General features: G+C 34.9%; 1 protein-coding gene across 11 annotated transcripts in view; it reads left to right on the forward strand.

Annotated features, from left to right (window-relative positions):
* Positions 1–15,817, forward strand: part of NBEA (neurobeachin) — a 460,498-nt gene that overhangs the window by 372,014 nt on the left and 72,667 nt on the right. For all 11 annotated transcript variants that reach the window (XM_058419545.1, XM_058419546.1, XM_058419548.1 and 8 more), the window contains one exon: positions 7,111–7,223. In XM_058419545.1, the coding sequence (XP_058275528.1) occupies positions 7,111–7,223 (113 nt within the window). The remainder of the gene's footprint in view (positions 1–7,110; positions 7,224–15,817) is intronic.

Here is a 15,817-nt window from a genome sequence, read left to right on the forward strand (position 1 = left end):
TTTAAGTTCTTTAAATTAGAGTAGACAAGAGATAAGCCATTTTATTTATTTTATATATATATATATATATATATATATATATATATATATATAATTATTATTATTTTTAATCAGTTTAAAAGTCCAAGGTCATTATTCTTTAGGTATCTCACCAAAGCATCCAAACCTGGAAGGCAGCATAATGTCTGAAGTAATTTAGAAATTGCAGTAACGCTTACACTAAAATATCTATCAATTAACAAGCTTCAGCCTGAAACAGATTCCCTCAGAGTATCTCATAGGTCTCAACAAAAATACTTTTTTGACCTGTTGTTTGATACCAGTACTGCTGGGCAGGATTTATAGCCAAACACTTGGGGTGTTTGCGTGAGACAGGATTCTCACATTTAGTGTCACAGATTTAACTTATAACAGGATGGCTTGATATTAGCATTCCAGATTCCACCTGCTATGGCCAAGGTTTGAAGGATTGTTATTTTTGGTGTGTGTCCATGAATTTCTGTCCTATTTGAAAAAACTGTTTGGTTACTATCCCAAAGAGTGTCTCTCTCTTGACTCAAGGCTTTTAATTTCTAGTAGTTTTATTGGTATCAGTTTCTTACAGGTAAATCTCATTTGTTCATATGATCTCATTGGTTAATTGCATAGGATGCCTTGCTCATTTCACACCATTGTCTACCATCTCATAAAATATTTCTGCAGTATGTGACTTTTTAAAAAAATTAGAATAAAACTTATCCTTCATAGCTGAACTTGCAAATGACACACACAAAACCTTTTCTGAAAATAACATCAGAGAGTGAAAGCTGACTGAAACCAAACAGGCTGAAGCCAAACGCATGACAATAAGCTCTTTATTCTAGTTTGGAACAAAACCCAAAGTTTTCCAACTTTTTGACAGAAGCAAAAAATCCCCTCAAGTTGTTTTTTTTTGTTTGGGTTTTTTTTTGAAGATGAACCAGGTTTTGTAGTTTCAATGAAGTCTGCACTTCATCTACAAAGCTCAGTTCCAAAAATTCATGACGTACTTAAGGGTATTTGCAAAGAATCTCCTCATAAAGTTCCTGGCAAGCCAGAAACCCACCCACAATAGAGTGCACATGAGTCAAAGTCCAGTTGTGGGGGAGAAAGCTTTGAAAAATCTTTGAAAAAGCTTCGAAAAAATATGTTAGGAAGTCTAGAAGCTCTCACATCCCTAAGCTGATCCTGGCTCCAGCAGTGCATGGCTTTGTAACCACCAGGGCCTGTGATCTGGGAAACTGCAGGGTCGAGAGCTGTGAAGCAGCCTGGGTGACACCTCTGCTTTTACAGCTGTGCCTGTATTTCTGTCTTTTTGAAAGGTGTTCCTCAAAAATTCTTCCCTTACAACAAATAGGTGTTTTCTGATTAAGCACTAACAAAATGAATAACTCTACCAGAAATGCAGTACTGGAAGCAAAAAACCTCCCCTAACTCGTTGTCCCAGTTTTGATAACTGCCCAAGTACACCCGTATTAAACACACCAAATGTTACATGCATTCTAGACAGGACCCTCAGCAGTCAGAAGAAAATGCAGGATTTTGTACACACAAATAGAGTACTGAATATACTTATGACCTCCTTTCCTAAGTAAAGGTGTATTTTCTTCTTGGAATCCAGTTTTCAATTACAGTCCTGATTATACTCTTTTGTAATGAGATTCCATAAGAAATATTTCCTTATAAGTTGCAACTTCTTTGCCAGTAATTGTTAGTGTAGCAATGACCTAGTTTTAGAATATAACTGTTTATTTCAGCAGCATCTTATTCTCTAATGGTATTATTGTTTTCAGCTATTGAGAAATATATCCTTCTTTTTTTTTTTTTTTTTTTTTTTTTTTTTTAAATTCATGTTGCCATTAAGCTCCTACTGGCTTATTCAGCAAATATGAGCTGTAGTTTAGTCAGAAACATGGAATTTTGACACTTAAGAATTGTGGATTATCTGCTGGTAAGTAGGTGATAAGTAAGGTCACTTCACTGTTTTTTCTTCTCATCCAAATAGAGGTCCTCTAACAGAGTGGTTTAGTACATTTTTTGCCCATTCTTTGTAGCTTTCTTTTTTTTCCTTACAATGGTTCTTAATTAGTCTCTAGCCCTTGACAAAAGAGTAAGAGAGCACTCATATTTTTTTGTGATCCTCCTCTGAAATTACACAAGAAGCAGTAGTCTTGGAAGAGTGATGTTCAGAAGTGAGGGTTCTGGCACCAGCTTATTTCTCTCATTGTGACATGCAGCTGGATCCTTTCCCTCAAGAAGTCCTTTGCCTGTTTATTAATACTGTTAATTACACACACTGTAAAACAGAGCCACTGAAATAAATACACGAATCTCTTCTTAAATCTCTCCCTGGTTTGCTGATATGTCTGTCCTGAGAATCATGGCCCCCGGCTGTTCTATAAGTCCTTAATATTTGAAGTATCCTCTTGAAAAAAATCCATTGTTCTGTGATGTTTATTTTAATTCTTACATCATCCTATTACCCTCTAGAAACATTGCCATTCCTCATGTTTAGTTTAATTGTTTCTGCTGTGATCTGTGCTCATGACTTAATAACTTTCTACTTCAGCTCTCAAAGATCTCTCTAGAGCATTTCCTATCCAATCCTATGTGTGATTGTTGGCATTTGTGTTGGCCCGACGTCTCATTGCAATTTCAGTTCAAAATCTCTCTCCATCTTCAAAACTCCCTATATCCTTGTTTCAACCTGTTTCTCTGGCCCTCTAGTCAGCTATTTTCTCACTTCCCTCTTCTGTTTCCAAGCTCTTCTGTTTTCACCCCTTTCTTGCCCTCTTTTCTGGCTCGAGCATATTTCATCCTGTTTACAGCTCTGGGCTTTCCTCCCAAAGGTAAACACAGCACTCTGCTACTTATCAATCAGTCTCAGTGTTATACTCTCTATGCCCCTGGTTTTTGTCCTAACTGTGTAGACATAAGACTTCCTCGTCACCTCCCCCCTCCTCCCTCTACCTGCTTCATTCTCAGGGATCCTTTTGGTTTTGGTATGATTATACTAATTGTCCTCTCTGCATGGGACCAGCATATATGTCAGCTGAACCTTCTGGATGATATAGGAAACAAGTAACTTTTACTATTCTCAATTAAAAGATTATTAAAAAGAGTGCTTAAACGTAATCCCACTACAGCAAAAAGTATCAAGAAGACTGGGAACAAGAAGTTGGTTTTTAATATCATTGCAGTGCTCACTGTTTTAGCTAGAAGTTTAGATTTCAAATCTGTTTCTCAGTATTTAACTAATTTCTGCTGTTTGATTTCAAATTGCAGTATATTAAATGGGTGCTTGCATTTGTATTTATTGGAATTTTAATTCTTTTAAATCCTACATGCCACTGCTTTTAAAAGAAATGAAGAATAATTGCATCCATAGTTTTTGTGCGTAAATTGTTCTAGTGGAAAGGGATTATTTTTAAAGGTTTATGGAAAAAAAATTACACCCTCAATTAGGTAATAAATTCAGATGAACTTCTTCCACCTCACAGGATTTTTTTTTTTTTTTGCCTGTTTAGCATTTTCCACTTTTTTACTCTGTGATGTACAAGCCCTCACTGGTTAATTATGTATATATTTAGCTACTGCATGTGTTGGACTTATTATTGTCATCTAATTAGATGTAACTCGAACTACTTACTTCTAGAAAAATCATTAAAAATTCTTTCCTAATGACCTAGAGATGACAAAATGTCTGTAAAGTGTGAAGAAGCAGACAAGCACAGGAACGTCGCTCTTAAGGAGTGTTAATCCAGATGCTGCAATCATCTAATTAAACAATATTTTGCTGTCATTAACATTTTCACCAAGGAATTGCAGTTATAATTTCTTTGTCAGCTGTCTCTAGCTCACTTTACCTTAGAAACTAAAGTGCCATATAAAAACATTAAATTGGATGGTTTAATTAAAAAGGTGGGGGTTTTTTGTTGGTTTTTGTTTTTTTTTTTAATGAAGAAACATATCCAGTATTTCTGAGATCTCATTTACTATGCCTCGTTTTTATTGTTCAAGTAGATTAGTGTCACAGGGCTTGCGATATTTAATATTCAGCCTTTAATATTAATCTCTGTGAGCCTACTTGAGGGGAAATATGAAGTTTCTGAAAAGGTATAGGGACTACCAATAGTCATACAGGCTTGTGTCCTATATTTATTTAGCTAAAGAAAGGACCAAATAATTCTGGTTGGAAGCACCGATTGATGAGATGGCTAAGTATATTCATCTGCTGACTTTACTCTGAAAATAATCAATTGTGAAGCCAGAACAGATCAAGACAGCATTTCTAATAAAGTGAAACCACTAATATTTATGCATATTTAGAATTAGGGATTTGTAATCCCATTATAGGCCTAGGTCACTGTCCTCTACTCAGATAAGTACAGATGTGTGGTCTTACCTTATAGGTTTGGTCTCCTTTCACAATTTAAATTAGATTTATCTTATCGGGTCAATTTTACTTATTGATGTTAAGGAGGAAATTGTTCAATTGAGAAAAATAAATCACTAACTTTTTCATCATACAAATTAAGAGCTATTCTCAGTAGTTATCTTCATAAATAAAACATGTTTTTTTAAAAACTGAAGTAGGAGAGAAGAGAATATTTTAATTTATTTCACAAGACTTATATTTACCATATAAATACATAATCTTGAAGGCTTCATTATTTCAATTTATCCTACCTAAGCTGAGAGAGAATCTGCTTCAAACTATTTTTCACTGTGGGTTAAAAAACTGCACAGAGGAGTTACTGTGATGTTCTGACATGGAGCTAATGTCACATGATAATTTCTTAATGTGTCTATACTATAAGTAACCCTTCAGCAAAAGAGAACTCATACAGCAGCAAGGCTCAGGATTCCTTTTTCCTTGCCTTATTCACACATTTATGATTTTCCCATATGTAATAGGAACAAACAGTAAAAATATTCTTGACAGAATACTGAAATTGAATTGATATGGAATGAATGAAATAAGTATCAAAATTAAATGAAATCACAGTATGAAAAAAATCTCAATTTTGAAATTAAAAGTAATTTTGTATGACCCAACATTTCCTTTCAAAATTTTGCAAAAGGATGGTCTCACTTTTTAAATACTTCTATAAAATGGTTATAAATGAAGATTCTTATTACTATGAGCTCTTTTCCATACAAGTTTTGATTCTGAAGAATCTTCATTTTTGCTTATGCTTTGTAATATGCCACAGTCATCTCAGTCATTCTCTTCCTGGATCTCAAAGTTCTTTTAGTCTGCTCTCTGCATAAATACAAATGACCTTCCATTGTGGAAGCTTTTCCATGATTTTCTGTTAACTTAATTAAAGATTCTGATGGTGAGAAAAACATTTATTGTATGAAGCTGTATTTTTATAAAGGCAATATTTTAAAGAACCCTAAATTTGATAATATCAAGAAAATTTGCAAGTCATATGCAATTAAACCCTTGTGAAAGAGGAAAATAATACTCTGATTTGATGCATGTAGAAAATGAGGCAGAATTGTCTTCCTTCAAAACATATAGAGCTCCCTCCCAAAAGTCTAGAAGAATAAATATTCTAGCAGAGAATACCTTTCCTTTTCCTCCCTTAGAAGGATAAATTCTGGTATACTTCTTGATTTAATTGTTTGATACATTCTTGTTCTGTGCAAGAGTAATTTTTCTTTCATTCATTCATTCATTCATTTGTTCATGCATTCATTCATTCATTGTTGATATTAAAGAAAAAGTAGTTTTGTTTCTATCCATCTTGATTTGCATATGTAGCACACTGCTGGAATTGCTTGTCTGACAAAGTTATATTTGCACCTTTTTTTTTAAATTATTATTTTTTTTTTATTATTCTTGAGAACATCTATATTTTCAGAGTAGAAAAATGAGGACTTGCAATTATTAAGAATATGCACTTCTCCTGTATTCAGTGAAAGTATGTACAAAATAAACACATGCTTTTTGTTCATCAACTTCTGTTGAAAAAATAGGGTGTTTGTAGGGTAGCAAAAGTTTCACATTTCAATAAAGCAGAACTGATTTTTGTAGAGAATTGCAACTGCTACTCAGAACAAGGAAGCCTGTGTTTTCCAGGGTTTTGTACCCCAGGAATCTGTCCAGAATCTGGAAGGAAGCAGTTAGTGAGACAGGGCTGTAAATCTTCCTCAGGACTGCAAATTGCTAACCTGGATTCCTTCAGTCTGCTAATTATATTATATAAATACATACACACATATTTTTATGACCTGATTTTGTATTTTAAGACTCATGTTGCTTATTGTGTGGCTCTCACTACAGCAATAGGATGGACAGTTCTGTACTAAGATTTTTCATTTGTCTTATCACTGAAATGTTAGATTCTACTAAGTACTAGAGAATACAAAAATAACAGCCTTTCCCAAGCAGTTACAGGTTGTTCTTTTGAAATAACATCTAAAGATAGTTTTTGCACATTTGAGCTGCTGGGATGACAGCAGTGTTTCTTTCATGAATGAAGGGAGTGGCCTGGGGTAGTCAGCTCTGTCTTTTACACTGGAGAACTGTTCTTTAATTTTCATAGTGATTTAAAAATAGTGTTACAGCAAACATGACTTTCACCACTTTGATTCCACAGCTGCTGTGGAATCTCACCATCTCTTCAGTGAAGAAGAACAGTAGGGAATGATGGATTAGCATGGACTGTCTAGGACAGATCTAGATTTGCAAACTTCAAATTTACCCCCTTGATGTTTTGAGTCTCCTATTACCTTTGCCAGCTATGATAAGTTGCTAGGAAAGAATAGTCTAGTTCTTTTGAATTTCACATTCATGCTATAAAAATGTCTTGATGGAAATAAAAAAGAAAGTGTTTATGGTGCATTTAAGTTGATCTTAAAAGATACTGTGCTTTTTATATTATTTCAGTTTGTGTGTTGATTTCTGGTTCAGAAGAATTGCATCTAAATGGCGGCTTTTGTCTGGAAGATTTATTCCTTATTTTGTCAAATTGATGGGAACTGGGAACATGTGATGCAACAAATGTAACCCCTGTGTTTCTTTTCTAGCTGGACAAGTGGACGCTATTTCCTAATTCTTAAAACTTTCCTTTTCAATAGGACGAACATACAATGATCTGAACCAATACCCTGTATTTCCGTGGGTTTTAACAAACTATGAGTCTGAAGAGTTAGATCTGACCCTTCCAGGCAACTTCAGAGATCTTTCAAAGGTATGCTTCATTTTTGTTAAAGAACAGTCAGCCACCTCTTTTAGAAGGATGTTTTGGTTTATGTTTATAGTCTGGTTAAGTAAGGTCTTTATCTTAAAGTCATAAAAGTCTGAAGTGGACTTTTCTATTTTAGAATTATTTTATACTGAATCTCTACATTATGCTACTTCCATAACCCTGACCTATCTGGTTCCAAATCTGCCACTCCTCCATACCTTGTGACTTATGGGACAGGAGTGCATCAGACCACTTGATCTCGCTAATCATGCCTCTTAGTTTATAAAAGCTGATCCTTTGGAAATAAAAAACTTGGACTAATATTTCACTTTATTTTGTAGTGACTAGAATAGTGATATAGTATCAGCATCTTCTTTTGATTTAATAGTTAGAAAAGGGTATTTTGTATTTTAGATCCTGGAGTATCTGGTCCTTATAATTTGTTTTTGGTTTTTGTTTTATTTTTTTTCCATCCAACCCAATTTGGGCACTTACTGCTTTATAATAAAAATATTCCTAGTATTTTTTTTCTCTAATGGCACCACATTGTCATCAATACCCAGCTATGGTACTCTGGTTGTGTTAACAGACTGCAGAGAAGGCCTATCCTAGCCAAGCACAGCAGAAACATATGGAGAGGCTCTGCTTTTGGCCAGCTAAAATAAAGACAAAAAAGAGGTCTTGAAACTGAGTTGTGGGAAGTATCATTCCTGGTTGATATCAACTAAGAACATGTATGCACTATTTTGCCAATGAAGGTGGCATAGTCCTGCAACATCCCCAGTGTGAGGTTTCTGTTGTCTGGTGTGTCAGTGTTCTCGCATCCTTACCACAGCTCCTCAGCCAAGAGAAGGAAGTTGCTTGTACAAATTAAGTGGGACTCAAAACCACAGGAAGCTGTCACTCACTGCCTTTAGCAGTGAGGCTGCAGAGGGGAAAATGACCCCTAAGGCCTGTTCTGCAGTCCTGTGCTGCAGACCCTGCATTCCCTTCTGCTGCTGGGCAGACATGACTGTTTCTGGGGTTTATGCTTTAAGTCTGGATTTCTTTCCTCCTCTCGCTGCAAGCACACATCCTGAGGAGCAATGGAGACATCCTGCCCTGGATATTTGACAGTTTCATCTCTGCTGGAAAGAGTGTGTTTGCAGTACCTCCAGATGTGTTGTAACCATTCCTGGAAGCCTGCTTTAGTAAGACGTCCAAAATAATTTGAGCAGGGCTTGAATTAATAATAGTGCATAGAGACACCTAAGTTTACACTCCTTTTTTTTTCTTAGACAATAAAAAAATAAATAAGCAAATAAACCCAGAATTTACAGTACATTCACAGTATGCCTCAAAAGAAAATAAACTGCTTGATACTTCCGTTAGGTTATGTAACATTTCTGACCTTTCACAGTATTATAGGTATGTTTCACAAATGTGGTTTTCAGTTCTGTAACACCATTGTAATCTGTGCCAAGAACAATAAAAGATCCACAGATGTGACTTAAAAAAAGATCTGTGATCATTTTACACTGGCCTTGTTCCCTAGCACATATAAAACTATTGCTGGTTTAAAGTTGTTCAGAAAGATAAACCTTTCATTAAGGTGCTTACACTTTTCAAAATCTCTCAAACTCACTTTCTCTAAGAATTAATAGCACTGCATGTGGTGAAGTGCAACAAGATTAGACAGTGTCTCATGAGTCCTTTGCTAGGTATTTAGTTTGATTCAATCCAATTTTTTATAGCAATCTGCTAAAAGATGTAATTGCTACAGGAAGTAGTGTGATAGCTGAATGGATAGGTTTTCCTCATGAGCTAGTAAAGACTCATTATGGAATTAGCACATGAATAGCTTATTAAGTGTCACTGTACTGTTATTAGTGCTCTCCTCAAAAGAAAACGTAAAATCAAGTCCATGGCTATTTATTTTTCATGAAGAATCCATGCAATGTGCACCTTTTCTTGCCAGTTTGAAAACTTTTGAAAAGCTATTGGTGGTTTCCTCTGGAACAGCTAGGGTTTTGACCACTGAAAACCTACACAGAGCTAGTCAAGGAAAATGACCTTTCCTTTCTGGCAATATCTGGGATCCATTTATCCTGTGGATGTCTGAGAAAACACATGTGAAACCTCTGAAGTGTTGTGGAATACTTCAGGATTAAAGGGTTGTACTTGTCAATTTTTTGCAGTATTCATTACAATAATATCTGAGAGATTTCATTTACCATGGTTTTAAAAGGAAAAATAGGTTAATGATTTATTTTAAAATTCAGTGGCTCGTTAGTATGGAATGCCTGACTGGGGCTGTTAAGCGTTACTTGCATCCTGATTCAATTTTTGCATTATCAATAAAAATCTTAAAAATTTGAATGTCTCTGAGATATTACCTTGTCAATTCTCTTTTCGTTTTCGATATTGTTCTGTATCTGTGAGTCCCTTCTTTTCTTTTCCTGGAGGTGAATCCTGAGTAGCCTGGTGCTTAAAAGCGGGAGTTAGTGATTTATTGTTAACAATATTGAAGGAGGTTATGCTATCAAGCCTCGGCCAGACCTCTGGGGCAGGCCCACACAGTATCCTTTCCATGAGGAGCGGGTTCCTTCTGTCAGATTTTGCCCTGCAATGGAGACATGTTCCTGCAGATCTGACGGCAGATCAGAACCTCTAGCTAAACTGTTGATGGATAAAATCTTTGTCAATTCCTGACCTTCTGTCTCCCAGTAAATTTTGCCCTTCTTAGTTTCACAAAGCCTCTGTCCTTGATATTTAGCAATAAATAGTCCTCAAACAATATTGTCAAATTATTTAGAATTTTAACCCTATTGCATACATGGTAAAAGCTCAAAAAAGCAATTAAATTAAAAGAGGAGTCACCTACCATGCTTTGTTTTCTTTGTTTAGAATAGTTTTTGTAGTTAAATGTAGGTTCTAAATATAGCTTAAAATATATATATTTTGTGTATTTTTGCCCAAAGCTCATACAATACCCTAGTGTCAGTTCTAGTAATTCATTACATGATTTTTCAAATTTTTTAATCTTTGGCTTCTAGCCTTTCTGTATAAAATATCATACACCACTTTTGTGATATCGCAATTCCTGAGTGAGCATACATATCAAATGCAATTCATATGTCTTTGGAGATTAAATTAGAGGTGTTTGTCTTGCTAACGGTGTCAGTGATGGAGTAAAACATGCGCCTTTAGCATTTAGTCCAAACTTAAATATTTACATTTGTGCAGAGGCATCTTGGACATGGAGCTTGTCCTTCCCTTCCATTCCATTTCATTCTGGTTTTATGTGGCACTCCTTACTGTGGTATTTTTACATCCAGATGTGACTTGTTCTCTTAGAACAATTTTATTCAAATATTAGTCTGAAAATTCCTCTTTCCTTCTTCTTTTAGGTGTTTGGAAATTCTGTTCTCAAGTCCTTTTTGGATTTTTGCTTTTACATATAGTTTTAGATTCAGGGTTCATGGGTATGGAATGTGACATAGTAGTGGGATATATTGGACCTCTCATTTGATTAGACAGTGTAGGTTCAAGTTTTATTCATTACATATACAAGGTTAAAGGTTATATTTATTGTTTGACAGGATCAGAAGCTAATGAAAGAGGCTGTCATAGATACATAGATTATCTTTTCTGTATCAAACCATCAGGTGATCTGCTTATTTTCTTTGTTGTTGAGATTTCCTTTGAAAGAATACTTAGGATATTAAACATTAGTCCAGGAAACATGTACACAGCCCTTACTTTTCAGTGATTTTTTGTGAGGCTCAAGACACTTAAAATGTGGTATGGTTTGTTTGTATAAAATTATATGACTTTTACTCCTAAATTATAGTGAATGCATGGTTTTGACATGCTGCATTGTCCCTGCTCATCAAAGTGTAAACGGGAATTTCTCCTCATTTACTTCCAGTCATACATCCTGTTAAATAAAATGATTTCTTCACCAGGAAAAGTAATACTAATATTGACATGTGTATGAAACATCACATACCCATTCATTGAGTGGAAAAAATTATGTTTTGTTAATATAGAAGGTGTTTGACTGATGGGTGGTGATAAGCCTAACCACTTTTCCTTATTACTGTGCCATTTCAAGAAAAGGAAGTGATAAAGCCCCAAGGCTTCTAAATGTAATAATGCAAATGAACACATCCAAGTGTGAATATTTCAAGGCAACCACACTTAATACTTCCAAAAATGTATATGCTGTGGAATGGAGTTTATGGGCTTATTAAGAGCCTTTTGTTGGAAAAATGAAATAATTTTCTGTAAAATTAAACTTGTCTCTTCATCATATGCAACTCTTCCATGAGAAGAAAAACTACACACAATTAAAGCCACTACACACAATTAAACATGTGTTTAGCTTAAATAAAAAGTTCATTTACTGAGTGAAAATCTGGTGCTATGAATCTGTGAATGCTCTCATATTTGATATTGTTGATATCTGGTTTTCATATTAGGATGCTGAAAAAAAAATCTGTTCCCAAATTTGGATGAAATTGCAATTTATTTTTAAGTTTAAAGTATCATCCTAAGACGTTCTAGGTTGTTGTTCACTGGGTGTTTTTTAATAAAAAAGCAAGCAGTCAGGAAAAAAAAAAACAAAAGAAAAAAGCCTAAAACAAAAGAAAACCCCCCAAAAACAGATAAGGTAGCTCCTGCGTTAATTAGAGTCAAGTTAAGCAGAATATTTCAGTGGCTAGATAAATAGGATGCTACATTCAGTTCTGCTCTCATGAGATAATATAATTCTAGGAAAGTAGCTGGCAAACAAACAGATATTACATGAACTAACATAACGCATCCGGTGGTTGTAAACACTAGATGTAAGGTGTATTGACAATATGTATTGACTTGCTCAACTATCTAAAGAGATTAGCCAGGTAAAAAAGGAAGACATAGTAGTGTGTTTTTAATGTTAAAGTAAATGCTTGCCTTATTTTTTAATGGAAGAAAGAAACATAAAATAAACTGAAGCAGTAGGTTTTAGTATATCAAAAGTAAAATGGCTGAATAGGCATTGTCATATAACCTGTTCTATTTGTTTGAAGTAAAGAATATCTTATGAAACCATTATGTGGGAACTTAATTCTATTTACTATGAGCCCTTACAGAGGGCTTTTTGCAATAAAAAGAAAAATGGTGTGTTTGGAAAAAAGCATTTTATAAAATGTTATGAAAAGAACTTTTAAAATAATGTTCAAAACAATTCATTTGACTCAAATTCAGCTTATGTATTTCTCTTATGGTTAAGATATGGACTGAGACTTAGTATATAAATTGTGCTTTCCCTTTGTATTGTTTGCTAAGTAATTTTAACTGATGCACATACCAACAGAATCTCAGTCAAATGGAAATAATATTATTTTCTTCCATTACATGAAGTTACAGGGATTGATCCACAAATAAATTTTTTATGCATTTCATAGCCATGATATTAGATTAAAACCAAGGTAGTTGACCTTCTAGGCTGAGAATGGCATAGTAAAGCTATAAAAAGTGACCAAAACTCTGTATATCCTACACATTTCACAAGAAACATGAGAGTACCGTTACTCTAGAACTTGTCATTTAATAGGACCTGTGCCTCATCAGAGTAAAACTGGGTTAGCTGCTAGTTTATACAACTGCGATTTAAGGTCTTTACAGAAATATCTTTGTCTTCACTGAAGGATGAACTCATACCATTACCTTGGGTAACAGCATTTTCTCACATGGACATTAAAATAAGACTAAAGAAGTCAGGGGCAGACCTTGCAGAATTTGCTCCCGGCTAGTTTATTTGTGGAGGGGTTTTTTTGCTTTCAGAAAGTGTCTAGTCTTCTGGTATACAAAAACTGTTCTATTTGGGGTTAATCAACAAGTTTTTAAATTGCACAACAACAGCTACTACAACAAAGAAAAAAGAATGAGAGAGATTTGAGCACTTTCCATTACCATTTTCAATGTGTATGGTTTCCTGAATCTGGAGAGGTGTCCTTTGCATTAATGTGCAGAGGAGAGGTGGTTCACATCAGTGTCTCCATGGCTGCACAGAGAAGGGAGATCAGATGCGTCTTGTATTTCTTCACCACAGGCCAGACACAATTTATGTAAGGCTGAAGTAGAAGCTGCAGAGTTGTGTGAGCATGGGCAGCTTCCAGCTCTCCTCCCCACACAGCGCTCTATTGGGACAGTTGTGCCACTTCTGGGATCCCGGTTGTCACCTCCACATAAATAGGGCCATGTTTGCTCACTGCCCCCTCTAGAGTGGCTCCAAGAGGGTCTTCCAGCTCACCTTCCTATTGAAAGCTATAGACATGCCTAAGCAATCTCCTCATGGACACTATAAAGGCTTGTGGAATGAGAGAAATTAACCTGTTTCTGGAATTCCAGGCTGTCAGCCAGATCACTAGTTCATCCAGTCCAGGATCTGTCCTGAGATGTTGAGGTGAGATTTTCTAGCTGAAGACAAGGTCAACCTGCCTTCTTTCCCTTCTTTCCCTTCTTTTCCTTCCTTCCTTCCTTCCTTCCTTCCTTCCTTCCTTCCTTCCTTCCTTCCTTCCTTCCTTCCTTCCTTCCTTCCTTCCTTCCTTCCTTCCTTCGACTCCAATAAAGATTCTTCACAGAGATTTTTCCCATGAAAATTGCAGTATCATGCAAGAAGAGAAATTACTCTCATTGGTATTTCACTTAAGGGCTCCATTTTATTCAGACAGTGTTTTGTGCATTTCAGGATTTTTCCTCAAATGAATCCTAAAGTAATTGAAAGAAAAAAAAAAAGTAGACAATGATTCTGAAAAGAATATTGATGAGGATGAAGGTAATCCAGAATACAGCTTTTCAGGTTTATCATTTAATACAATTAATCATATATGTTCTGAAGGTAGATTATTTTAGCTATTTGTACCAGCATTTTTACATGAAAATGTGAATGCATGATCTCACATCATTATCCATCTTATATTTTAAATTGAAGTAATACCTCTTATTGAACTACCTAGAAAATGATTTTATGTTTGCATTAGTATTTTATATGACTTTAAAAATTGTTGTCAAATTCTTGAGAGAAATAACCTTTTTATTAAATACAACTATATATATTATATTAAAAATGTTATTTCAAGGTACTGATTAAACCATCATTAAAATTTTGCCAGTCTATAAAATAAAATACCTCGTAATTATTTTGAGCATCAGTTATACCTCACAGGCCTTGTTACTGTAGTCAATTTACAGTGAATAATGAAAACACATCGCTTATTTGCTGAAAGATTTCTAATCAGCATCAACTGTGTTTTGAAAGGCCAGGAATTTTCCATATTTTCAGTCTTGCATTAATCATCATATTCATTCTCCACTGTGCCTTCAAACCTATATATACAATCATGTGGTGACAGATGACGTCTCTGTCTTCCATAACCTCAGACTTCACTGCAGCATAGGATAAGATGCACCTTTGTAGTGAAAGGAGGATATATTCTCAGAGTGCTCCTCCATTACAAATACAATCTCACCAATTTGTCTGCTATTTTGTGTTCCCTTCTCAGAGGGGGTGAACATTTCATTTTAACAGTCTATGGTGTGAATTACTGCTTTAGCTCTTGAAATATGCAGTTGGGACTGGAATTTTTTCTGCCAGAGAGGCACAGTACCTTAATGAGGGTGGTGTCAGCAGGTTCCATCCAGTCCCCACAGCAACCCCGAGCCTGATATAATTTAGCAAAGTGCACATATATCTGCACAGTTTGTCAGTCTAATGGGAAAAGAATGTCTCTTTCATGAAAGCTGTTGAACAACCATTTTTATATAATGATAACTTAAAGGCTGTACTACTGTCAGTGTGTTTCCTGACACTGGCGAGATGTGTAACAAAACCAAATGTAACAAAAATGCAAATATTTATTTTTTACTATTGCCAGTGTTTGAGAAACGAACCTGGAAAGTGTTAGGGAATGGCTCATACTTCTCTTTCAAGAATGTTTTGTGAGGTTTTTCAGTGCAGTCTGCACCAGATAACACCAATCCTTTGGGATTACTCAATCATTTTACACATATGAGAAAACTATTAACATCTCCATGACACAGCAAAGTATTAAGCGTCCAGAGTGCTTAATGTGAAAAATACTGAAATAGTAATGTTTTAAAATGTAAGTGTTCATCAAAGACTGCTATTTAAAAACAAGCTCTAAACCAGAAAATATCATGTTCTATGTCAGTTTTTTAACCAGCCATCTCAAAAAGTATAGCAGTGCTGAAAGAATAAAATACTTGCAGCTTTAAATTTTTTTAGTTACATATCTAGCACGTAACATATCTAGTGAAACACAGAGATTTGACCTTGCACTGATATTTCTTTTCCAAATTACTTTAGATTTTAATTCAGTAGAAAAATTGTGCAGTGAAATAAAATGCAAAAATTACTGTTAGTATTTTGAAAAGGGTCAAAGTCCTTTCCTATACATTTTTTCATACCCTTAATAATATCAATTCTAATTAAAATTTTGATTAATGCAAATAAAGCAATAATTTCAAACTACAATAAGTTTAATTATTTGGTGTGAAAGTGTGCTCTCCTCTAAGTATTAAACCCAGTGTGTTTGGTTAATTTGGCT

The sequence above is a fragment of the Hirundo rustica genome, chromosome 2 (genome assembly GCF_015227805.2).
Source record: "Hirundo rustica isolate bHirRus1 chromosome 2, bHirRus1.pri.v3, whole genome shotgun sequence".
NCBI classification, from domain to species: Eukaryota; Metazoa; Chordata; class Aves; order Passeriformes; family Hirundinidae; genus Hirundo; species Hirundo rustica.